This window comes from Mastigoproctus giganteus, chromosome 4, assembly GCF_048544385.1.
Source record: "Mastigoproctus giganteus isolate SK-2022 chromosome 4, ASM4854438v1, whole genome shotgun sequence".
Lineage (NCBI taxonomy): Eukaryota > Metazoa > Arthropoda > Arachnida > Uropygi > Thelyphonidae > Mastigoproctus > Mastigoproctus giganteus.
In genome coordinates this window covers 50,995,474-51,022,795 of record NC_143578.1, presented here as the reverse complement: position 1 = coordinate 51,022,795, position 27,322 = coordinate 50,995,474, and the positions used below count along the sequence as shown (strand labels likewise).

Genomic DNA, 27,322 nt, shown 5'->3' with positions numbered 1-27,322 from the left:
GAGAACGATGTCTGTTCTCATGTCTGCGTGTGGTAGAACAGTGGTATCGCTATCGTCCTCCTCACACCTGGTGGAAAAGGCCCGGGTTCGAATCCCGTCGATGATGCGAGGAACTTTAATGAGTTTTTTCACACTGTGTGGCTGAGTTAGTTGGTCTCCGGCATAGATAGCAAGGTTTTTCGTCCAGCAAAACAGATAAATCGACCAAAGAACACGCGCAATTAACATACATAAGACACACAGCAGGGCAGATCAATTTAATTATTCGGGTGGCCTAAAAATAAAATAATAGTTTGGTCTTTTCCCATTGGTGTTTTCTAGCAGTGAAAAATACGATTAAGAAAAACATGCTGCTTCTTTCGTGGCCGACAAACTCAGTCGTGGTGGAAAAATAAACTCAGAAAAGGTTATATATTTTCAAATCGGTTACATACTCTCATGGGATTAACTGGTATAAAAATATTTTTCCAATCTCCGAAAGTATTTTCGAAGATGCCACATTTATAGAGCCCCCCCCCCCAATGTCAATTTTGCGAGTTTTGGGCTACATGCCCTTCGCGTAGTGTCATTTATTCTATTACGAATAATATGGCGTAAACAGTGGTGAAGTTTGTTTTGATGGTTTGGTACGTGTAAACTTTTGTTAATGCAATGGCTGAAATTGTTCTCTGAAATCGAGAAAATATTCACGATGACATAGAGTATGTCTGTTTCTCTTGTTGCCCTTCGTTTCGAAATAGCGACTGGCTATCCTCTTCTACCACATATTCATTTCACTGGTATGTAGTGAATGTAAATGTAGCAGAACGCTTTTTTCTCATTTTTTCTAAAGTCTGTTTTCATCATGAAAGTCGGCTGACATCCCCCCCCTCCCCCAAAATTCTTGTAAATTTTTCTTGGTTTCGTTCCAATGCCCTGCACTGTTGAAACATTTCGCTGATTTTTTTCTCTTTATCATAGATATTCAAATCATGAATTGCGAGTGGTTTCAACAGATACTTTAATAGCAAGCTTACATTTGTTGAAATAGCTTTATGAAAAATCCGAGACAGGCAATAATACATTCGTTGCATTAAAGCGCTAAAGACTTTGTATTTACACGACATCATCTAATTATTTTAAATAGCCTAACAGAATTAAAATCCCTCACATCTAAACTGTTTCAGTGTAAAGACTGCTATCATAAAAATAGTTCCTTTCTGCAGCCATATATTTTAGCCAGTGACCACCTCATTACTAGCAGTGCAAGCTATTGATGGTGATCCCCCGGTGTTATTTCTTTGCAGCATGCATCGTTTACCGAGGAGACAGGTTCTTGGGAGTTGTTTTTTTAGGAGCATTAGTGACTTAGACCGTATTGTTTTTTTGTGTATTCATGGGCCAATTTGTATGTCGTGCATTCATGGGGAGGGGGGGGGGGCAAGGCCGTACTTCCTCTGAGTGAAGAGACCTTTAGGAAATGCTCCACTTATTGATAGATTTCAAAACCAGACCTCTCCAAATGACTGACAAGTGACAGAATCACTATTCTTTAACGGAGGATCCCTTAGGAGTGTTGTGGATACAGTGCCCTGCTACGATTTTGGAATTGCTCCCAGGTTTATTTTCCATTTTGGACTGTAGAACTTCTCAAATAATGCTTTCTCTCTCTACACATTAGGCGCCTCTGTAGCCAGGTGGGCAGGAGCAGCAGTGTGCAGCACACGCTTCTTGATTAGACCAGGGTTCGAGCCCGTGACCACCGAATACGGAGGATGCGGAAAGGTCAGGGAATGACCACCGCATATCCCCAGAGCAATATGGCCTTAGTTGCTAATGCTCCTGGGCGCCTCCGTAGCCAGGTGGGCAGGAGCAGCAGTGCGTAGCACATGCTCCTTGATTAGACCGGGGTTCGAGCCCGTGAGCCACCAAATACGGAGGATGCGGAAAGGTCAGGGAATGACCACCGCATATTCCCGGAGCAATATGGTCTTAGTTGCCAATGCTCCTAAAAACCAAATAACAACAACAACAAGTACTCATCTGTTGGCACTATGATCAAAGTAATCGGTGCAGCAAGAAATTCCAAGAAACTAATTAGTCAGCTTAGGGTTCTAGTTAGCCACTCTTAGATGGAAGTACTCATGTGGCATAAAAACTAAAACCACTCACTAAAACCACTTAACCCAAGCATGGTACTAAGTACTATAGGTTCTAATACCTCTCGTGTTTGGGGTTCACATAAAAAAAAAAAAAAAAAAAGTCACCAGCTTACTCACTCTCAGATGGATACACAGAATTTTTCCTTTCATGTAAATGCAAATATACTGATGAGACACATAAATCTTCCCCATGTTGCATTGTCATTCCTGTCTGGTATTGACACATTGTAGCTTTAGTTGCCTTGATGCTTATCTTAAATAACCCAGCCAAACTCCTCAAAATGTTTGTTTAACTGTCAAGTAGGCAATGAGTAAACGGCACTCCAGTCAGTCCATTATTATTTAATGTTCATCAATTCTTTTTGGGAAGAAAAGGCTAGAATTAGTTTAAAATTGTGCAATACTATTCCAGATTTTAACAATATAAAGAGATAAAATTACAAAATATATATATTTTTTCTTTTTAAAATTGCAACAGTTGTAACAACAACAATATCCCCCTTTCTTGAGTCAAAAAGGTATTATGCAAACAGGCATATAGTGCATATTCATTTACACTATTTTTCAGTTACATCATTCAGTATATCTTTGAAAAAAAAAAAAAAAGCAGCAGTTTCAAATAAAGGAGATTGTTTATATTTCATCATTTTAATAGTCTTTAGAGCAAGGGTGTCAAACTCAAGTACTTGTGGGCAACACCAGTGTTTTTTCAGGGGCTCACAAATCACACCAGCTGCTATTAGGATGCTTATGAACTGCATTATTATGCACAGAGCACACCGGCATATCATTACTAAAAAAACTATTTTTGATTATTCTGCCTTTCACAAAAATATGCTAATTCACGACCAGTAATATTTACAAAGATTCATATAGTTTATGAATTTCGTTTAAATTTCGTATTGGTATATCTCCTTTTAGTATCACTATTTGCTGTTATTTTCACTTTTTAACACTGCTCCTCTGTAAAAGTTGACAATACATGACAACCAATGATTAAGGAAAACCTGCTATGTGACATGCCTGCTTTAGAGGTTAGAATAAGCATTAGTTTATATTTATAAAGGAGCTTACATAGGTAAAGCATGGTTGAAACATGAAAGGGGCTGAACTCCAGATTATGGGTACACCTTGTCACCACGTTGCGAGCATGGCCAATTTCAGGACTGATTAGCAAAAGAAGTGTGGGGTTTTAAACAGACTTTCATTTTTGGCTAGTGAAAAAAGGTTATGTTGGTTTATGGCAGTAATTCGGGATGAATTCAAGCAAAAGAAGCCACTTCCTCTGGAGGTGTATCATAATCTGGAGTTTTACCCATGAAAGGTAACATTGTAAAAATAACAGAAGTGAGCAGTGACAGTCATAGGTTTTTAGGTAAAGAAAACCCTCATTGGCTGGTTTTAACATGTTATGATGTTGACTGGCTGTTGCTGCTGTAAGGATCTCTGTTATGGGTGCAGTTATTCTGTAATGCTTCTAAGAATTCACTTTTTTTTTTTTTTTTTGTTCCTTTTTTTGCTAATATGGTTGGTGTTTACAGGTTAATTGAATGCCTTTTTTTTTTTTTGCTGTTGTGTATGATAGACTACATTGTTGGCTTCTATTTTGCTGCCATTATTCTAGCTGCTTTTTAAAATTCACTTTGTATATTCAGACACCATACCAGATGGATTAACGTTAAGTATAAGTTTGTCTCATCTGAAGAATGTAATTATTTGTAGGTTGTGACCTGCCTCCACAGGGCAAGGATGGAAACCAGGTTGCCACAGTTTCTGTACCAATCTGGAATAATAGGCTAATCATTCAACACTCCAATACACTACAGCAGGCCCCCGTTATAACGCGGTTCGGTTTACACTGATTCGCTATAATGCTGTTCTTATATTATAACCCATATCTGACTGTAACACTGTCACAGATCACTACAACACTCTTTTACAGATTGAATTTTTGGCATATTTGATGGAGTCGATAGCTTGAAAATGAATAGCAAAACAGGATTAAAACGTTTCCCATGGTCAGTCAAATTTTCTCACACGCTAATTTAATTGCAGTACAGTGACTTGTTACGTAGTTCTGAGATCAACATTTTAAAAAATGATCAAGTACTGTATATTGCTTGTAATATTTGCATTATATGCATTTATCCGAAGTATAGTCATCACTCAGTACAACATTACACGTTGTGCGTAACAGACAGTTTACTTGAACATGGTATCGTAATTATTGCAACCAACGCAGTTACATTTTCGAAGAGTTAATAATGGCCAATAAGAATGAAAAAGCAACAACGTCTGGGCGCAGTACGAAGACTATAAATGTAAGAAAAATACTACTGAATTTGAAAATTAAATTAGACATTTTGAAGCGAATCGATTCCAGTCAACGACAAGCAGATGTGTGCCATAATTTAGGACTTGCCAGTTTAACTGTAAGAACAATTATAAAAAAATAAAGAATTAATTTTAGCAGCGGGAAAGTTAGCTGTTCCACTGCAAGCAACTAGGGCTAGGCCGGCTATTAGGATTGAAATGGAAAGACTAACTAATTTTATTGAAAATAATATCCAATGCAGAATTCAGTTAAGTTAAATATTATAAAAAAAAAAAAGAGAGAGAGAGAGAGAGAGAGAGATTAGCCAATATGATTATCTGAAAAAAACTCACCTAAAAAAAAAAAAAAAAAAAAATGTGGAACCATTTAAAACTGGTAAGGGCTGGTTGAATAGATTTAAAATCCAGGGAGAAGCCGCAAGTGCAGATCAAGGAGCCGAAACTTTCCAAAAAGAACTTGTTAAAATTATTGAAGAGGGCTATTATGTGTTATATTTCTCAACAAGTTTTTAACATAGATGAAGCAGGACTTTTGTGGAAAAGAATGCCTAAAAGAAGTTTCATATTGAAAGAAGAAGAAGAAGAAAACATGCCAGGTTTCAAAGCGGCGAAGGATCGGTTGACTTTATTGTTGGGTGGTAACGCCCAACAATAAGTTGGGTGGTAAGGGGCCAAAGTTCAACCAAAATAGACACATTTTTCATGATTAAATTCATCAATTAAATTAAATCAATTTAGATCAATTAAATTCATGATTTTAATTGGAATTTTAAGTTTAATTTTGATACATAAGTAGTTACACATAATTATATACGTATGTAATGCAGAATATTTTATATGTACAAATATTTGAATATTAAATATTTTGACCGACATTGTACATCTTTTCACTACCGTTTATTATCGATTAGGAAATATCCTATGGCACCGACAGCAACTCACAAATACATATGTTACCTTATGGGAATGCGGCACTCACTTAGCGCAGATTCACTTAGCGCTCTGTTTTTCTGGAACGAATTATCAGCGTTAAGTGGGGGTCACCTGTATATGTACACCACTACACTGATTGGTTTTGCTGGTATGGTATTCTCACACCAACAAGGTAGAGCTGCTTGGACCTTCTTTAAATAATAAATTAAATAAAAAAATATGCAGGCTGAGTTGCATGTGACTTCCTAAATGATACCCTTAGTTTTAATGGCCATGTTGAGGTTGTGGGAGAAGGGATTGGAATTGTTAATGCTCTTAATTTTTTGTCATCCTTGGTACATTACATTGACCTTTTTTATGAACCTTGCTCTTCTGGCTCCATAACTGTGGATGGTATAATAAGTTATCATGATGAGGGAGATTTCTGAAGTTTGAGTTTCTCTTCATTATATGGTCTGTGAACTGTTCAGAATAACTGCTTCTGTTGAGAAAGTATTTTATTATTGTCATTTCATTTCTGAGTAGGTGGGGCAAACAGTCTGAGCCCCTGAAAATCTTAGTTTTCTCTGTAATACAGTTTTACACTGATAGGATGATTAGAGTAATTACACAAAATGGCCCAAGTATCTCTTGTGCTAGAAACTCATAATAACAACAATTAGAGTGGCAGTTTAGGATCAGTCTTATGACCACAGATTTATATTACATCTTTATGTGCAATGCTTTATCTGTCTTGATGTTTCATTTTTATAGCAGCACATAGGTGATATACTCCCTACAAGGTCTTAATTGGTACTACAGTAAAACGTCAGTTATCTGGGGCTCAATTATCCGTGGGGTTGGATTAACCATGGTCCTCTATATGTATGTAGTTTTATTTTTAACAAACATTTCAAGAATATTATTTATCTGTGCGAGTGGATTTTTAAAGTACCCAGGAAATCACTGTCACGTCTCTTGTTTTGCTGCCTGATAAATCACGTCAGATGTTTTTACACCCACAGATGCTGCATTTCTAATGCCAAATAACACAAATGTAACCTATATGCATTTGTCTACTAAACATCACGAAAGCTTGTTCCTGTGCTTGCCATGTGTTGTGGGCACCTCCGTAGCCAGGTGGGAAGGAGCAGCAGTGCGTAGCACACGCTTCTTGATTAGACCGGGGTTCGAGCCCGTCACCACCAAATACGGAGGATGCGGAAAGGTCATTCAGGGAATGACCACCGCATATTCTGGAGCAATATGGCCTTAGTTGCTAATGCTCCTAAAAACCAAATAACAAATAACATAACAGCCATGTGTTGTACATAATATTTATCTCGCATTTCAACCCCTAAAAATGTCAGGTAAAAGAAAACGAGTTGTTTTAACAGTGGAAAATAAACTGGAAATTATTAAAAGATGTGAAAAGGGTGAAAGTGTTTCAAAGCTTGCAGACGAATTTGGAATTGGCCAGCAAACTGTACGGGACATCATTAAAAACCAGCCCGGTATAGATAAATTTGTTTCTAAATGGTTAAAGTGAAAGTGTAATGGTTAAGTGGTTTTTACAACGAAGATCTGAAGGAACTCCAATATTTACAATACAGATGAGATGGGACTTTATTGGCGAGCAATGCCCAGTCACACATTGGTGTCTGTACAAAAAGAAATGCACCAGGATATAAAATTAGCAAAGACAGGATAACAATTTTATGTTGCACAAACGCTTCAGGGGATGGCAAATTAAAATTAACCATAGTGGGAAAATCAAAATCTCCTAGAAGTTTAAAGGACACGACTAATATACTAATAGGCTATTATAATCACCAATCTGCATGGATGACTAGGGATATATTTGAAAAGTGGTTGAGAGCTAAATTTGTTCCTTACGTTAAAAAAATTGATGTCTCGTAAAGGTCTCCCCCACAAAGCAATTTTGTTATTAGATAACACTCCATCCTATCCTCCATTGGAAAAACTATCTGCAGAAAATGGTGATACTGTCACCATTTATCTTCCACCCAACGTAACACCATTGATACAACCTATGGACCAGGGGGTGATTGAGAGCATGAATTGATTGTATAGAAAGGCCTTGATGATGGACTTGATCACAGAAGAAAAGAACCTTCTTTTCTTCTGTGATAAAGGAAGTCACTAACAATTAAAGATGTCATCTATAACATTTCTACTGCATGGGTGGAAGTTAAAAGCGAAACAATCATAAAATTGTTAAAAAAAATATTGCCCGACGACTTTGTAATCACCGAAAATAACTTGGAAGTGGGAGACTCAAATAATACTGTAGAAATCATTCCTGATATTTTAAACCCAGTTCAAAATATTGAAGGATGCAAAGACTTAGACGAGGCAAGTGTTAATCAATGGTTAAAATAGACAAAAATGAACCTAGCTGTGAAAAAGTTACTGACGATGACTTCCAAAAGTGTGCAGGAACCTACGGCAGAACCTGACGAGATGATGATGAGGAATTACAGCCAGCTTGCAAAGTAAGTTGTAATGAAGCCCTAACAGCTGCAGAGACATTACTTAAATTCATGGAAAGTCAAGATGATGTAGATTATATTGAAATTTTTCAAATTCGTGGACACATAAGAAAAATAAAAAGTAATGCTACAAAAAAACAACAATCAAAAATCACAGACTTTCTATCAAAACGAATAAAATATTTTGCTGTTATATACATATATCTTATGTTTTTATGTGTTTTGGAAGTTATTTAAACAAATAAAAACGTAATTTTGATTTACCGTATTTTTCAATTATTTGGGCTCTAGCATCCCCAAATACCACGGATACTGTACTGTACTATCTTCTAGTAATTCTCTGGTATAAACTTTATATTAGACAGTTTCCTGGATGATGTTTTACTGTACTATCTTCTAGTAATTCTCTGGTATAAACTTTATATTAGACAGTTTCCTGGCTGTTGGAGAACACTCAAGTGCCATTTTGTTCTCTGACTTGTTTACCAAAAATTTCTTCAGTCATATTATTATTATAATTAGCCATATGGTGCAAGGAAGCCTTGAGGCTTTTGCTGCACCAGCCAAAAAAAAAAAAAAAAAATCTAAGTTACCCTGAGAGAGAGAGAGAGAGAGAGAGAGAAAGAAAAAGAGCAAGCGAGCAAGTGTCAGAAGTAGAAGGGAATCACCAAGAAGAGAAAAATTATGATATCCAGCTAAGGACCCTGGGTGTGCCAAGTCCATACTCACCAAATGTAAGCCCCTTGAAAAGGTTTCTCTCCAAACCAGTGATTAAAATTTTGCTTTGAGATCAAAAAACACAAAGGTGTCTTTATTGATCATTTTTCAGTAGATGTAGATTCTGATAAACTTTCTTACCATATATACAGGCATGTACCACCTTGTATTGATTGTTCATGATATTCATAGAACCACATGTCCACACTATGCTGAATTGGTGTCATCATTGGTCTGTCGAGGTAATGAAGTATATTGTGAAAGAGGTATTTTTTTCAGACAATGGCCTGTAGGATTGTTATATCAGTGGTGTGACATGTTAGAAGTGTGTGGTAGTGGAAAGAAAGTATTTTGAAGGTGGAATTTTCCCAAAGTCTTTGATTAAAGGTGCAAAAGCTTGATGCTCAAGTGTGTTTTTTACTTCATATATGCTTAAATAGAATACAGAATGGGGGAGGTATTTGGATTGTAGCAATCTTCAAAAACTTTCAGGATGTATATTATATCTAGCAGCAACAAAATAAACTACTTTAATCAGGATATCTTGATCAACCCTATTCTGTAACAAAAGTCATTGTCGTTTCTTAAAATATTGTATTAGCCTAAGTTTCAGTTTACTGAAGGAAAAATAGGCTGCAAAAGGTTTACTTTATAAAACCCAAATAACTTTAATAATGAATAAATTACAGTAAGGAAAGACACACTGTATAATTAGTAATGACTTTCATAGGACATCCTTATGTCCATTCATTTACACAGGCATGGTCCTTATGCCCATTCATTGACACAGACATCATGAAGTTGAATTCCTAGAAAAGTGTGCAATGTGTTCTACCAGATAAGTTTTTTACGTCAAAAACATCACGCTGATTAGTTTATTCAGGAAATCTTTGTGAGTTTCGTCTACCTTTTAAGCATTCTCTAGCTGATGGAATATCACAGTGGATACAAGTTGAGAAGCAGTATATTTGTCCTCTGCATAGCAAAGGATAAATATACTATTCAACTATACCTGTCAAATAGCTATTCAACTTAAGGTCAAGCATGTAAGGTGACAAATCCACGTATTCACTATCCCTCTCATTAAGTGCATAAGCCAGCCATATTCAGCAAAATACAGCATTATCATTCATGAAAATAATTGAAGATTATTGGTCTTAGGATTTCATCTGTATATATGTCTGAGCAGTCAGGAATATATTCCTGATGATACAAGGGGTGTTCAATAAATTTACTTACTTATGAAGGAAATGACATAAAGGAAAAAATCTTTTTTTTTATTTTTTAATGTAACTCCCCTGAACTTCAATACACTTCTTCTATTTCGTTGCCAATAAGGAAATACCATACAAATAAAATTCTTTGTCCCCTGTCTATCAAAGAATGCAGAAACAGCAGACTTCGGTTCATTATCATCAGCAAAGTGATGTCCATATATATTTTTCTTGATGCCCAGATCCGAACTGTAAGGTGGATGGGTAAGTTCTGTAAAGTGACATTCTCTAAGAAGCAGCAACAGCATGTGACCTATGCACTGGTGTATTGTCCTGAAGAAGCAGCACACCTCTGGAAAATTTTCCATGGAATTTTTCCTTTATGTGACATCCTTTAGGTTGTACAGTAGGGATGCATATGACTTCCCCAGTGACTGTCTGCTTGTGTTCCAAGTAGTGAATGCACAAAATTCCCTCGGCATCTCAAAAAATGGTGGCTATAACCTTGCCAGCTGAAGGTTGTGTGGGGAAGAACCCTTGTGCTTCCATTGCATTGATTCTTGCTTGGTCTCAGGATCCCAGTGATGAACTCACGTTTCATCACCCATAACAATTCTGGAGATGAAAGTTTCAGGATCCCTTCCATAAAGCCCTAAATTCTCCTCACAACACCGTACTCTGAATTGCTTCTGCACAGGGGTCAGAAATCTGGGGACCCATCTTGCACTGACTTTAGTCATCTCCAAATGTTCCAAGGAGAATGGTTATAACTTTCCTCAGATGTGTCATATTCCCTAGAGATTTGAGACACCTTTAAACGTTTGTCATTCAGCACAAGGGTTTCCACAGCTTGGCACATTTCTGGAGTTGTCACTGTCACAGGCCTTCCTGGATGTGGATCATCTTCGATGGATTTTCTACCCCACTTGAATTGTTTTGAACAGAATTTCACCTGGTACTCTGAAGGTGCACGGTTGCCATGCACAGCCACCATCCTTTCAAGAATGGCCTTTGGTCCATTTCCTTCTTTGGTGAGAAACTTGATGACTGAATGATGCTCCAATTTCAGCAAATCCATAATTTGGTACAGGTGTCTTCCTTCTTTCTATTACAGCAGCACAACCTAAAAACATAGTCGAATCAAAATTAGTATGATTCAAGTTGAGATATGTAGGAACTTGATAAATCACGAATCATTGAAATATAACTATGGAAGTACCTTAGGTAGATAATTTATTGAATGCCCATTGTATATGTTCATATTGGCTACCAACACATATACCTCCCCATGTAGAAGAGGGTGCAGTTCAACCTTCTTTCATACATGTGAAACTGATGTTGTTGCACAAGGGATGGGAAGAGTTATTTCAAGTTTCACATTCTCATCAGATAAGGACTGGACTTGTCAAGAATTGGGTTTCAAGCTTAATCTACAGTTAGTTTATAATGGTAAAATGATGTAAGAAAGCCAGGCTTTTGATGCATCAACCAAAAATAAAAAATAGATTAAAAAAAAATTACTTCTCCAAATTATAGTGTCTTTTTGCTTAATAAAAGTACCTCTCCAGTTCCTTCATATATTTTCTAAGCTCTCATTTTCATTGATCTTGAGAGGTAATTTATAATTTTGGTCATTCATTCATTGACACAAAGCATTCTTGCTCAGATCCAGATTCTCACTTTTCCTTTAGTTTATTTGCTCTTTTTCTTATCTCTCCTGCTGTTGAGAATATACTGCCATCCTTGCTCATTTTACTTTGTTTGTTTTGTTTTATTTTATTTGTTCATTTTGGGACCCATAAGGACTTGATACTGCAATTCATTGAAATCTTCCCCAACTCAGATGCCTAGTTTCCAATCTTTCCTGATTGTCTGGTTGCTTTTCCTTAGTGACTAACATCTTGTTTGGGAAAACAACTTACTTACTTCCATTAATTGAACCATAATGTTTTTTGAGTCGCAGTTCTACAGTAACTTGCAGTCAGTAGAATGTAATGTTGCAATTTCGAGACATTCTACTGTTGGTTTTGATGAGCATTTAATACCGACTAGCAATCATCTGTTTAAAAAGATGATGGTGGAATGGCTTTGACCTACCCATTTTTTTGTACTGATATGATTTCTCAAAATTTATCCAGAGTCAGTTGATGATACTTTGCGACTCTGTGTTACTCAGGCATTCACATTCAATGCTTCTAGACAGGAAAGAGATAATGATTGCAAAAAGCTGAAAGTTAAAATAGGACAATAATCAGGCAATGCAGAAAGGATTGACACACCCCAAAAAATCCTATAAAGTGCCTCATGAGGGGTAGCAGAATAGCACTGTAAATTGTGCAGAATGAACAGCAGTGTTACAGACTACAAATAGTACCAATACAAAAAGGAATGTCAGATATTAATGTTCACCAGGTTTAGATGATGGTCATTGATGTCAAAATGCTGTAATTACAGAACCACATTGTTAGCTGTCGCTCATAACCAGTGCTTGAATTGGGTCAGAATGCAACTGATAAATTTGTTAACTTTACTATTTTAAATTGGGTCCAAAAATGATCCACTTGTTAAACTTCCAAGTTTAACAAGTTTTCAGAAATGCCAAGATGGTCATTTTTGATTATCAATTCAAACTTTGAGTCCTGTTCCATGCATTTCTGTGTTTGCCTTTGAGTTTGGCACCACTCATACGGTAAGCTATTCTGTAATTAATGTTATCCGAATATATTTCCTTTCATTTATTAATGTTAAACCTCACTTGCCACTTCTCAGCCCATCTGCCTAATTTATCCAGGTCTTGTGAGTACCATACCCCAATTACTATTATTAACCATCCTGCCTACCTTTGTGTCATCAGCAAACTTAGTCATTACACTTGATGTGCCTTCATCAGTATTGTTAATAAAAATTAAAAACAATAAGGGAACTAACACCAAACTTTGAGGGACTCTACCAACAACATTGGCAGTGTCACACAATAATAACATTAATAACAGTAATTTGTCCTTAGTGCTACACTCTTCTACATTCTGTTGCAGCCATTCATTTGAAACAGTATCAAAAGCTTTACTAAAATGTATATATATGATGGCAGAGTTTCTTTTTTCTAGTTCCTTAGTAACTACCTCATAGCTAATCAGATTGGTCAGAAAGTTTTAATCTGAACAAATCCATGCTGTGATTGCCATATAACTTTAAGTTTAGGAGATTCTCATCACTTCTTTAACAAGCTGTGAATTAGGGTTGAATTTGAAAGTGTCTGCAATTCTGCCCAGACACGATAGGAGGGAGTATATGATGAGAGCCTTGTCGATCAATTCGGCCCTGGAGGGATTGTGCAAGGCTCAAGGGGTAGAATTTTTTTCATCCTGGACTGTACTTGTTAACAGGAGAGATTGCTTCTACAGGGATGGGATACACTTAAATAGAAAGGGTGCAAGAATTTTTGCTGATGCTGTCGAGGCAGTGTTAGGTGGGTCGGAAAACTGCTAGTTTGGGGGGATACAAGGACTAATAGATTAACAGTAGCCACTGGCAGAGGTGGAAGTGATTCTTGCACTGCTTCTATTGAAATGAGCAGAAGCCTGAAAAACAAGATGCAGGATATTTCAGAGACTGCTGGGAGTCATTGCAGTACAAGTAAACACATGGGTTGTGTTAGGGTAGCTAAGAATAGAAACAGGTGCATGTTTACCTGCATGTACACCAATGCCAGGAGTTTGGTAAATAAATTTGATGAATTTGAGGTATTGCTCAAAACATCAAAGGCAGATATTGTTGGGATATCAGAGACGTGGTGTCACACAGATATAAGGGATGCAGAACTGGAATTTGTGGAGTACAACGTCGATAGACAGGATAGGAAGGGGGAGGGGTTATGCTATTAGTTAAGAAACACATAAAATCCAAGGAAGTGAAGCCAGTCGACATCGATGGACAGGGCAGTGTCGAGTCAGTTTGGTATTGACATAAGCATAGGGAAATCAAAATTGAGAGTAGGAGTGTGCTATAGGCCTAATGACTCTGATGAGTATAATAAGATATTGTACAGGGAAATAGAGTGGGCCAGTAAATCAGAGAGTCTTATAATGGGGGATTTTAATTTCCCAGATATTGACTGGAATTTGTGGGTTGGTCACTCACACACTAGCAAGGCTTTTGTGGATTTATTGGATGATTTCTTTTCTACATCAGCATGTTCGTGAGGCAACAAGAGGGAGCAATACTCTTGATCTGATTATCAGTAGTGATTCTTCATGCATTAAGAATCTGCAGATAAATGAACCACTAGGTGGCAGTGATCACAGTGTGTTGAAGTGGGATTTACTCAAGGAGGTAATTACCATCAGAGGTAAAGGGGAGGGTTTTTGTTTTCGTAAAGGCGACTATGATGGTCTGAGACAGTATTTAAATTCTATACAGTGGGACCAACTGATGATGTTACCAACAGCAAACTCAAAATGGGAAGCATTCAAGGAACTAATCATGGAAGCTACCAGGCTTTACATACCAACTAAGAAATATTGTTCAAGGTTTAGGCCTAAATGGTTGTCAGATGAACTAATGAGACATGTGGCAGAGAAGAAAAATCCATGGGATACATACAAATTAATGGGTGACTTGGAAGCCTATGATAGATATAAGTTGGTCTGTAACCAAGTCACAAAGGAGATTAGGCAGGCAAAGGCAGACTACGAAAAATCCTTGGCAAAGGATGCAAAGAAAAACAGAAAAGAGTTCTTTACCTATTTAAACTCAAGAAGGAAAGGGATGAATCAGATTGGTCCACTGGATATTGATGGTTCAACTGTTGATTATCCTGCTCAGGTGGCTAACAATCTAAATGAGTATTTTTCATCTACATTCACGCATGAGGAGTTATTCAGGAAGGAGAATGACATAGGTAAAGTAAACATTGGCAGTGAGCTAGATGATTTTGTAATAACTGAGAGGAAAGTGGAGGAGAGATTGTTGAGGATAAACATAAAAAAGGCACCTGGGGTGGATGGGATCTATCCAGTTATATTAAAGGAGGCAGCAAAGGAAGTAAGCAAACCCCTAGCCATAATTATGAGAGCTTCTTTGGACTCAGGGGAGGTACCCATAGACTGGAGATGTGCAAATGTAACCCCAATTCACAAAGGAGGATCAAAGGCTGACACAAGTAATTATAGACCTGTTAGTTTAACTTCTGTTCCAGGTAAATTAATGGAGGCACTGGTTAAAGAAGCACTGCAGGATCATCTAGACAAGAATTCAGTTATAGCTCAGACGCAGCATGGTTTTGTTAAGGGCAGGTCTTGCCTGACCAATTTGATTGGATACTATGATGTAGTCACAAAAGAACTGGATGCAGGGAATAACTTTGATATTATATATTTGGATCTTAGAAAGGCTTTTGATACTGTTGCACATGGAAGACTGCTGCACAAATTGGAGCAGTGTGGCATTGGAGGCAAATTGCTGCTATGGATAAGGGGATGGTTGTGTGGCAGAAGACAGAGAGTGGTAATCAATGGACACTGCTCAACGTGGACTAATGTTATTAGTGGAGTTCCTCAGGGTTCAGTGTTGGGTCCGTTGTTGTTTTCGGTGTTTATGAATGATATTAATGATGGTATATCAAGTTTAATGTCCAAGTTTGCAGATGATACAAAGGTTGGCAGGGTTGTTAAGGACACTACTGACGCTATGCTGCTGCAACAGGATCTGGAAAGGTTGAACAGATGGGCTGAGAGGTGGCAAATGAAGTTTAATATTGACAAATGTAAAGTACTACATATGGGAAACAGTAACCCTAGAGCAACGTATCAACTCTGCGGTACTACACTGACAGTGGTGGAGAATGAAAAGGACCTGGGGGTAATGGTGCAGGCAGATATGAAGTTCTGTGAGCAGTGCAGGCGAGCTGCAAGAGTAGCTCATGGTGTCTTGTCAATGATATACAGGAATTTTTCTAGCAGGGATAAGGAGGTGATTATTCCCTTGTATAAGGCAATGGTTAGGCCACATCTTGAGTACTGTATACAGGTCTGGAGGCCTCATTTCAAGAAGGATGTAGAGCTGCTGGAACGGGTACAGAGAAGGGCAACAAGATTAGTGAATGGAACAAAGGGTTGCTCTTACGAAGAAAGGCTGAAGATATGCAAATTACAGAGTCTGGAGACTAGGCACCGGCGAGGTGATCTGATAGAAGTGTATAAGGCTTTGAATGGTTTGAGCATGCTCAATGCCAATGGGATTCTTCATCTTGCTCAGAATAATCACCTCAGAGGGCATAAATTCAAATTGAGCAAGGACGGATGTCGGATAGATGTGCGGAAATTTGCCTTTGGCCAGCGGGTGGTTGGTTGGTGGAACCGACTTCCATCACTTGTTGAAATTGATAGCCTAAACAAATTTAAGGCTCAACTGGACAGGTATTTCGAACAAACGGAGGGGTGAAATGGGAGTGTTGTGTTTTTTTTTTTTTTTTTTTTTTTTTTTGGCTGATGCTGAATAAGCTTGCTTTCTTGCATCATATGCCTCTACTAATGCTAACTAAATCTGTTATTTTCTTTAGTATTATTAATAGCAGCAAATTATGCAAGAAATCAAGCTTATGCAGCATTAGCCAAAAAAAATTTACCATTTCACCTATCCATTCCCTCTAATAATTTGTCTAGTTCTTGAATTTATTCAAACTATTCACCTCCACAGCAATGGATGGAAGCTTGTTCCAACAATCAACTGCCTTCTGCACATCTGTTTTGCAACTATCCTTCCTCAAATTGAATTTATGCCCCCTGATGTGCATAGTCTGAGCAAGAGGAAGAATCCTGGCAGCATTGAGTTTGTTCGAGCCATTCAAAGCCTTAAACACCTCAGTCAGATTACCTCACAGGTGCCTGATCTCTAGACACTGTAATTTGCAGAACTGAAGCCTTTCTTGGTAGGAGCACCCCTTTGTTCCCTTCGCTAATCTTGTTGCCCATATTTGTACCCGTTCCAAGAGCTCTACATCCTTCCTGAAATGAGGCCACCAGACCTGTATGCTGTACTCGAGATGTAGCCCGACCGTTGCCTTATACTATAGGATAATCACCTCCTTATCCCTACTAGCCAAATTCCTGTTTATCACTGACAAAACCCCGTGAGTTGTTCTGGTAGCCTGTCTGCACTGATCAGAGAACTTCATATCAGACCACACAATTACCTCCTGGCCCTTTTCATTTTCCACTATCCTGAGTATAGTGACTCTGGACTACTGCTACCCATATGCAGTTTCTTGCATTTGTCAATGTTAAACTTCAATTGTCATTTCTCAGTCCAGATATAATATTTTTCTATGCTGCTGTTGCAATAACAGCAGCATACCTGCATTGCTGTCAGTAAATATCCTGCCAATCTTCTTTGTATCATCTGCAAACTTAGAAATTACGTGTGATATACCCTCTCCAATATCATTAATAAATACAGAAAGCAACAATGGGCCCAGCACCTGTAGGATTCCTTCGTGGACTAATCTTATTAGTCCATGAAGAGCAGTGCCCATTGATTAGCACTCTATCTTCTCCCACTCAACCCTCTTTATCCATAGCAGAAACTTGCCCTTAATGCCACACTGCTCCAATTTATACAACAGTCTTATGTGCAACAGTATCAAAAGCTTTCCTAAAATCTAAGTACATCCACTCTCTGATTAACGTAGGGGTTGCATTCCGCAGAACTCTACGTAAGTTGGATTTTACATAAGTCGGAATTTCCCCCATGCTTGTGCAGCACTTGCAACTGTGCTCACTGAACTGATTGAATCAAAAAAGAAATGTTTGACGAACATGCGAATAGAATTATTTATCGTATTTATGCAATTTTTTATCTCATGCGCAGGAAAAATTACAAAAGCATGCAATATAAAAAAATTTAAAAATTATAAAATTACAAAAAAAAGAGAGGAGACAGGAGACAGGCATAATGTCTGTAAGTTTCACCTCTCGAGCATCGTTTCCAGAATTGTCATCTTCAGCTGATAAATATGCTGCTGCAGAGGTTGAGGGCTGTTGAGATTTAGAAGGGATCTGCCGCTCAACCTTATGAAAGACCATATTAATGGATGACTGGGTGGTGGCTTTTTTTCTTTTCATCGTAGATTTCTTTGTAGCAAGCAAGCATATCATTCACCCTTCTGTTAACTTTTAAGAATCATTTGCTGTCAAACGATTCTTAAAAGAAAACCTTGCCATTGCCATCTCTCTGGTAATGAAGCATCTCGGCTCCTCGTTTGGTTCTTCTTGGGCTTTGTGTCACCATTTTCTTCTTTCACTATCGCTGCCTGCAAGTCAATAAGTTCTTCTTTAGATAATTCCTTCTCTTCTTCCTCTATTAATTCCTCCATGTCTTTGGCAACAGCCTCCAACTGAAGTAGCTCTGCAACCTTTACAGGCGCCTCCATAGCCAGGTGGGAAGGGCAGTGCGTAGAACACGCTTCTTGATTAGACTGGGGTTCGAGCCTGTAACCACCAAATATGAAGGATGCGGAAAGGTCAGGGAATGACCACCGCATATCCCGGAGCAATATGGCCTTAGTTGCTAATGCTCCTAAAAACCAAATAACAAAACAATAACAAGCAACCTTTACAATCTTATCTGTAACCTCTTCATGTGATTCATCTTTTTCAAAGCCTTTTACATGCCGTGGGCATATTTTCTTCCACACCCCATTTAAACAACTTTAATAATTTCTGCCCAAGCCTTATTAATGTTTAAGATGACGTGATAAATATTGTAAGATTTCCAAAAGTCTCTTGATGTAAAATTTTTCTCACTGTCTACTGCAGACAATGCCTGAGCAAATGTGCGTAAATAGTATGCTTTTAAATTCGAAATAACACCCCAATCCGTAGGTTGGATGAGTGAAGTCATGTTTGGCAGTAGAAATATGACTCTCACGTTCAAATTAAAATCATCTAGATGTGTAGGATGTCCGGGAGCATTATCTAATAGAAGCAAAATCTTGAAAGGAACGTCATTGTCTTTACAATATTTTTCACCCTCAGGAATGAAGCAGCATTTAAACCGATCCTCAAAGAGAGATATTGTTATCCATGCTCTCTGGTTCAATTGGAAATGCACGGGTAGGGTGGCTTTATTGATGCCCTTAAATGCATGAGAATTTCCAGAATGGTACACAAGCAGTGGTTTTAATCTGTAATCTCCCATTTCATTAGCCCCAAGCAAGAGCGTGGCCCTATCTTTTGAAGCCTTGAAACCTGGCATTGTCTTTTCCTTTTTGGCAATGTATGTTCGATCTGGCATTTTTTTCCAATGCAGAGCAGTCTTGTCAATGTTAAAAATTTGCTGCGTTGAACAGATGCCTTCGTCAATAATATTTTCCAACATATCACAAAATTTCTCTGCAGCTGCAGAATCAGCACTGGCAACTTCACCACGTACTTAAATGTTTTGGAAACCAGCATAATGCTTGAACCTATTAAACCACCCGTCGCTTGCCACGAACTTGGCTTGGGGTTCGCCGTACCTATCCTTAATATCTTCATAAATACTTCTTGCTTTTGCTTGAATGGCCATTGGACTCAGGGGCACTTGCTTCTGAATCTGATTTTCTATCCATATTATTAATAGCTGTTCCATCTTTGATATAGCACCTGAACACTGTTTTGTGATCACTGTTGATCTTAAGTGCGTCGATCCTTTGACATGTTCTTTTATATGCACACCATCCTTTGAAATAGCATTCACTGTTGAAGCTGTGAGACCTAATTCCCTTGCAGTAGATGACAAACTTTGTCCTGCTTCATACTTCTTAATTTCTAATTTCTAAAATCTTAATTTCTAAAACAATTTTGTTTCATTTCCTGGCACTCCCAGCACTTGCACTTTCTGTTGGTCCCTTTCCCTTCACCATTGTAATAAGTAAATAGGAATGAAGAGAAGTTTCTGAAAATTTGTTTTTTATATGATTGAAGATTTCAGAGTAACACATTTCACCATAACGTAAAAACCCACAGAATTCCAGTTATCGGGATTATCGCAAATACAATAAGATCGAATTTACTACCATTTATAATACATTGCGCCAACAGAAAATCCCAATAAACCGGAAAGTGCAAATTGTTTTTATTGTTTTTTGGTTGTGACCTCCAGAAGTGTGTTTTAGAAAAATATCACAAAGGCGTTCAAAATTGATTCTTATAATGGAACATATGATAACGATGAAAATTTAGTGCAATTTCCATTATAAATATGACCTTTTAGAAAGAAATAGCTTAGTAATATAGCGAAATTTTCAACTTCCAAGGACTTGGAACGAATTACAAAAAAAAAAATTAAAATGTTGTTGGGTTCACATTACAATATTTTTACAAAAGCTCCATTTATCCCTACAGATGCAAAATATGTTTCCATATTTTTTGCAGTTTGCACCAGCCAGCAAAAACTTACGTAAAGTAGAATTTGCATAAGTCGGGTATTACATAAGTCAGGGAGTTCCTGTATATGATATCAAAATTATTTTTTGCATACAGTTCCTTTGTGACCACAGTGTAGTATCCAATCAAATTGGTCAGAAAAAAAGACTTCCCCTTAAAAACAAGACTGCAGTTATAGTTCAGACCCATGCTGTGTCTGAACTATAACTGCAGTCTTGTGCAGATAATCATGCAGTGCTTCTTTAACCAGTGATTCAGTTATTTTCCTCAGAACAGAATTTTAACTAATAGGTCTATAATTACTCGTGTCACCTTTTGTGAATTAGGGATACATTTGCACGTCTCCAGTACTTGGGAACCTCCCCCGAGTCCAAGGATGCTTTCATAATTATGGCTAAGAGTTTGCTCACCTCCTTTGCTGCCTCCCTTAATATGATTGAATAGATCTTATCCCCCCCAGGTGCCTTTTTTATGTTTAACTTCAACAATTTCTCTTCCACTCCCATCAGTTTTTACAAAATCATTTAGCTGCCTGTTAAAGTTTGCCAAAAGTCTGGCATCCCCCTCCCTAAAGAATCCCTCATGCTCGAATGTAGATGCAAAATACCTATTCAGCCTGCCAGCAACCTGAACAAGATCATCAACAGTTAAACAATCAACATCAACTGGACCAATGTGATTCAACTCCTTCCTTCTACTGTTTAACATAAGTAAAGAAGTCTTTGTTGCTTTTCATGGTATTGTTTGCCAGAGACTTTTCATAATTTGTCTTGGCTCACCTAACCTTCTTTGTGACTTGGTTGCAGACTAGTTTATACCTGCCATAGGCTTCTGTATCATCTGATAATTTATATGCATCCCATGCTTTTTTCTTCTCTGCCATACGTCTCTGTAGTTCATCTGTCATCCATTTAGGCCTTGAACAGTATTTCTTAGTTGATATGAAAAGCCAAGTAACTTCTATAATTATTTCTCTGAATGCTTCCTATTTAGAACTTGTTGGTAACATCATTAGTTGGTCCCACTGTATAGAATTTAAAAACTATCTGAGACCACTGTAAACCCTTTCCATTACCCTCGATGGTAGTTACATCTTTAAGTAAATTCCACATCAATACACTGATCACTGCTACCTAGTGAATCTTTTATCTGCAGATTTTTAATGCATGAAGAATCACTGCTGAACCAGATCAAGAGTATTGCTCTCTCTTGTTGCCTCTCTAACATGCTGCTCTAGAAACAGTATCCAATAAATCCACAAAAGTGTTGCTAGTGTGTGAGTGACCAATCCACAAGTTCCAGTCAGTATCTGTAAAGTTAAAATTCACTTTTATAAGACATTCTGATTTACTGGCCCACTATTTCTCTGTACAGTTGTTTGTTGCACTCATCACAGTCATTCAGCTTATAATACACTTTTACTCTTATTTTTGTTTTTCCAGTGCTTATGTCACACCAAACTGATTCAACATTGCACTGATCATCTGTGGATGCACTGTCTTACATTTTATGTGGTTCTTAACTCAGAGTATAACCCCTTCCCCTTTTCTGTTTTGCCTGTCCTTTCTGTATGCATTGTACTCTCCATATTGAAATGCATTATATCTGAGTGACACTGTCTCTGCATTGGTTAACATGCAAATATACATGCACCTGTTCTTACTCTTAGTTATCCTAACACAACCTGTGTATTTCCTTTTCCACGATGACCCACAGCAGCCCTTGAACTCCCTGGTACTTTGCTTTCCAGGCTGCTGCATGTTTCAGTAGAAGCAGTACAAGGATAACTTTCACTTCTGCCTATTAATCTATTAGTCAGTATATTCCCCAACCTAGCAGTTTTCCGACCCACCTAACACTGCCTCAATAGCATCGGCAAATATTCTTGCACCCTTTCTAGCAGTCTCTTCTGTTGACAATCACGGACTCCGTTGAGAAAAGTTTTATCCCATAGCCTTGCACAATGTCTCCAAGGCTGAATTGATTTACTCAGCTCTCTAATCATGTCTTGCCTGCTGTATCTCAGCATAATTGCACACTTTCAAATTTAACCCTAACTCCTGACTTTTCTCAAAATTGCCCTGTACTTGTTAAGTAAGGCCTCAGATCTTCTACCTTAATTGCATTAGCAACAACATGTACAACAATATCGCCTTTTGTTGGCACAGATGTTATCAAATTTACAGGTCTCTAATTACTCAGTTTGCCCTTTTTCCCACTCTGTGAATAGAAGAGACATTTGCACATCTCCATTCTATAGTTACTTCCCTCTCACGATAATGGCTAAAGGTTTGCTTACTTTTTTTGCTTCTACTTTTAATAGATCTCGTCCCGTCCTTACTTTTAGCTTCAACAATTCCTCTTCCACTCTCCTCAGTTATCACAAAAAATCATTTAGCTTCCAATTAGAGTTAGATATTTTCTAGTATCCTTGTACCTAAAAACATCTTCACGTATGAATGTAAATGAAAAATATTTATTCAGTTTGTTAACAACCTGTATAAAATCATCAATAGTTATGCTATTCATATCCAGAGGATCAGCATGGTTCTTCCCTTTCCTTTAGTGTTGATATTAGCAAAGGTTTCTTTGCTACTTTTCTTCACAATTCTAACCAAAGACTTCTCATAATTTCAGTTTTACTTCCTTTCATGAAAACAAGTGCAATCTCTCCTTTATTTTTGTGGTCAGGATTAGTCAAGAAAATTAACTGTTTCTAAGAAAAATTGATGTTGAATGGTTGATTCTTGCAGAAATAGCAGGGACTTGCAAAAGAAAAAGTATACCAATGCAGCCCTCAGATGATGAAAAGCTTAGTCTTTATTGTACATTATGTTGAAAAGGAAGCATCTGTTTCTACTTATTGTATGGTCAGAACCCCAGCCCTGAGATCACAACCACAAAGAGATTTTTAATAAATCAGTTTTTTTTTTTCTCTCTCTCCATACTTCCTTCTCACAACAGGAAAGTTATCTGCTCAACAATCATTAGTTGTGAATGTAAACACACAAGAAATATATCAGTATTTATGCATTTTTGTTTGCATACTATAAAATTGCTGGAGAATTTAATTATTTCATTTCATGAGGGACTTTCTAAGTCTTGCCATTAACCTGTGTAATAAAAAAGACAGATCAAAATGGTTCCCACTGTTTTTGGCACATTAGCATATAGTGCCTGTTGTCTTCACAATGTTTGGTCCATCTCTCTCTATACAACTGCATCAAATAACTTGACTTCCAGCAGATGGATTTTCTTGAAATTTTATATTGGACTGTTTTTTAGAATATGTCAAGCTATCCCAAATTTCATTAAAATTAGACCAATAGAAATCTGTCAATTATTATTTATTTTTTTGCATATATATCACTATTGACTTATTATATTAATCACGGCAAAAATATTAAAATCCAGGAAGAAATAAGTAAATTAAAGGTTTGAGAGTATACTTTAATTGTTTAATTTATTAAATCACAGAGCCTGAAATAAGTGTTGCATTTCATGTACTGTTCATTATAAAATATTACAAAATATCAAATGAATATTATATTAGGAGGTAAGTACAATGAAGTGTGAAAACAGTGTTATGTATTTTTAGATGCTCAATTAGTAATTAATTGATAACAAGATAATTAGTTTACTTTTCACTTCTAATAATCACAGAAAGAGAAAAAATTAAATTAATTTAAGAAATAAAAGTCTAATGCGCCTGAAATGCTAATGCACTGTGTACATTAGCTAACTTGTTATTTTTTGTTTCTCATGCTCTAAAACCTATGCATCTCTTTTTCAAAATAAGTTTTTCTAGAATTTCTTTAATTAAAATATGAAATGTTTATTGAAATTTGTTTATTGACCTTTGAAAGTAATTTTACTTATGATTTACATGTCTGCCAACAAGTTAAATGGCTTGTACCATTTTTTATAATATATTTGTGTGAGACTGGGATTGGCAAATTGGTGGCCACTTAATCTTGATATTGTTCATCCTTGGAGCTACCTTCAGAAAGACACTCTGAACTTTAAAATGCAGTGCTGAACTTTGATTATCAGTGTCATGAAGGACGAGGACACTGCACTTTAAACCACAATGCTAAACTTCAATCACCTGTGTTATGAAGGACACGGTTTCTGAGTTCTGTTTCTCCCACAGTTTTTTTTTTTTTTTTCCCAGCTGTAGATTTGTAAATGCATATAATGTATTTATTTTTAAAGCCCATCATTGGAAATTCATATTATATTTTTAATTTATTTTTTTAAGCTTCAAAACTGAAGAGGAATATGTCTTTATTGGAATCATATCAAGGATCACAGGTAGAAAAAGAAGTCAAAAAAGATGTGGAAGAAAATGATAAAAAGGATGAAAATTTGCAAAGGAACTATAGAGGATCTCGTGAACTTCGTGAAATTACTGTTGAAACTCTTACTGATGTTGGTATGTTTTGCTATCCATGTGTCCCATTTTACCATTTTTTATTTCTAATTTTATTATTGTTACTTATTATCATGCAGTTTTATGCGCATTATTATTTTGCATTTAATTTTATTTGGTAGTTTTATTTTATTCTGTTAATAAGTACAATTGATCATAAATTATGCTGTTATTCTATAAAGTTACAACATAAATTATGATTCCAGAAATGTAGAATTTTGAATTATTGATCCAAAAATTGATTCAGAGTCCTACTTGAATGTCTTTGACCAATTTAAACAGCCTTTGCAAATACAGTTTTCAGCACCTTATTGATCTGAGAATTATTCATCTCATGTAAATATTTTATTTTATGGGAATAGCCTGATTTTTTTTACTAATACATTCATTATTATTAGCCATATGGTGCAAGGAAGCCTGAGGCTTATGCTGCACCAGCCAAAAGAAAAATTTGCTAGTTACACATTCATAACAAATAGTTTAGGAAATGGCAACTATGACAGCAGACACCACTTATAAGATTGCATTAATTAAAGAGAAAGACTGGAAATAAGTAATGCCAATTTACCACAAGTTAAAACACGATTGTACTGGACAGATTAATTATAAATTGGTTATACTTCTATACCTAAAACCAAATTCTTTTGCTATTTTCTCTCACTTTTATTAAAGTAAAAAGGTAAAGTAAAAATACACACCTATTCAAGTGTTGTACTTTAAGTATTGAAGACAAATTTGGTTCCTTCCATAAAATATTGGCTCTCAAATTTTTTTAAAATTAATATCACACCATATCTGCATTAATATTAACGAAAAAAAAAAATGAAGCTCTCAACTGGGTGTGACAGTTTCATATCATTTTACTCTGGTAAACATGATATTTATTTTATTGATAATGGAATTTTTATATATATCTCTCATAATGGTATATTATGAGAGAAATTGGCAACACCTCCTTGGTTTTATATGAATAACTATTGTAAATTTTAACTCTGACCCATATATACTTAATCTATTTGTCAGTATTTATTCCTTGGGAATTAATTTTGGATATTCTTCTCAGTATAGAGGAATGGTGGATGACTTGTCTGCCAGAAGTTTGTTTGCTTATTTAACTCATTGAAGCTAATCAGAATGATTGACAGTAGGAAATATTGCTGCCTCAATACCTATATTATTGCAGGGGTATTTCAGCACAGCAGTTGAAATGAAATCAAAATTTGTGCACATAACCTGCATTCATTTTTGGTCATGAAGAGACATTCTGCTCTCACTGTAAACTGAAGGCGATAACCTTGTCAGGACATCTGGCAGTGTCTCGGGTTTTTAAATATATAGCAAATTCATCTCTTTTTTTTTTTTTTTAGGTGATGCTATATAATTTAAAAAATATATTAGGAACTTAGGCAGAACCATGGATGATGGTATTTGTCTCTAATAAGCCCAAGTCATAGAGTTGAATACTCAAGTCTTCAGGGAGAATATCTCTTCATGAGTAAAATCAAATGCAGGTAATGTACATGAGTTTTGATTTAGTTTTCTGTCTTTTTAGTAAGAGACTCTATATTGCTTTCAAGTGAAAACTTGTAAATCTGCAAGTATATGTATTCCAATTATTTATAAAGTAGATTCAGGATTGAGAAAATTGGCTTTTCAACTATCCTGCAGTAAATTAAAGCTGTATTGACTACAAGAAGGAAGCATTATAAACTGTTACTTTGCTCATAGTGATAATCGTGCTGAGTGCACATAACTATCATCATGTTTTTGTATATTATCCAAGCATTGTTATATTTCATTTAGAATGTGTTAAAGTGATACAAATTTAAACAAAGTCCCCGTATTAACTTAATGTAAGAGTAGGATTAAGAGTTTTATTCATTATTGAGATGTTTGTTATTTACTTTATTGAATTATATATTCATTCTTTTATAAACAATGTCTTGCATACAGTAATACTGTAAATAAATCACAGCAGTTCATTCATTTGTTTATTCATATCTTGCTTTAAACCAAGTAATTATTACTTGGTTTAAAGCAAGATAACTGTCTAAGCAGACCGCATGGTGGGGAATGGACTGTGAGGTATTACATGAATAATTTTAAATTGGGCCATATGGTGCTGATGATGATGCACATTTTGGTGGTCCAAGGACATTGACTTATTCTTGCATACCTTTTTCCTGAAAGTACCACAGTTACTGGTAATGCATACATAGATTTTCTACAGAAGCATCTCCAACTAGCAGTTGTCCAAAAATGCTCACATTCAAGAATTGGATTCATCTTGCATCTTGACCATGCACCTCCCTGTCACTTCTGGCAAGTATCAACATTTTTAACTGACAACCATATTGAATATTGAGCAACCTTCTTACTCAAAGTCTTACTTCAGACTTTTGGCTCTTCCCCAAAATGGAGGTCCATATGGTCGGAAGTTTGAAAATTGCACCTGCTCTCAGGTTCTTCTGTTTACCAGTATGCTGAGCATATTGGCAATGGTGAATTTTCCAAAGCTTATTGATTGGGAATTGTGTATTTAGAAAGAGAGACAGTTTATTGAAAAGTAATGTACCCTTGTGTTGTGTTGTGCTTCTAGCTAAAAACCTGCATTGGCCACTGCTTTCTAATCGCA

The 27,322-nt window shown here is 36.5% G+C and overlaps 1 protein-coding gene across 2 annotated transcripts in view; it reads left to right on the top strand.

Moving 5' to 3' along the window:
- The first annotated feature begins 614 nt into the window (after positions 1–614).
- Positions 615–27,322, top strand: part of LOC150086722 (BRCA1-associated protein) — a 141,005-nt gene continuing 114,297 nt past the window's right edge. For both annotated transcript variants that reach the window (XM_090372711.1, XM_090372712.1), the window contains exons 1-2: positions 615–779; positions 24,517–24,690. In XM_090372711.1, the coding sequence (XP_090228837.1) occupies positions 704–779; positions 24,517–24,690 (250 nt within the window). In that variant the 5' untranslated portion in view covers positions 615–703. The remainder of the gene's footprint in view (positions 780–24,516; positions 24,691–27,322) is intronic.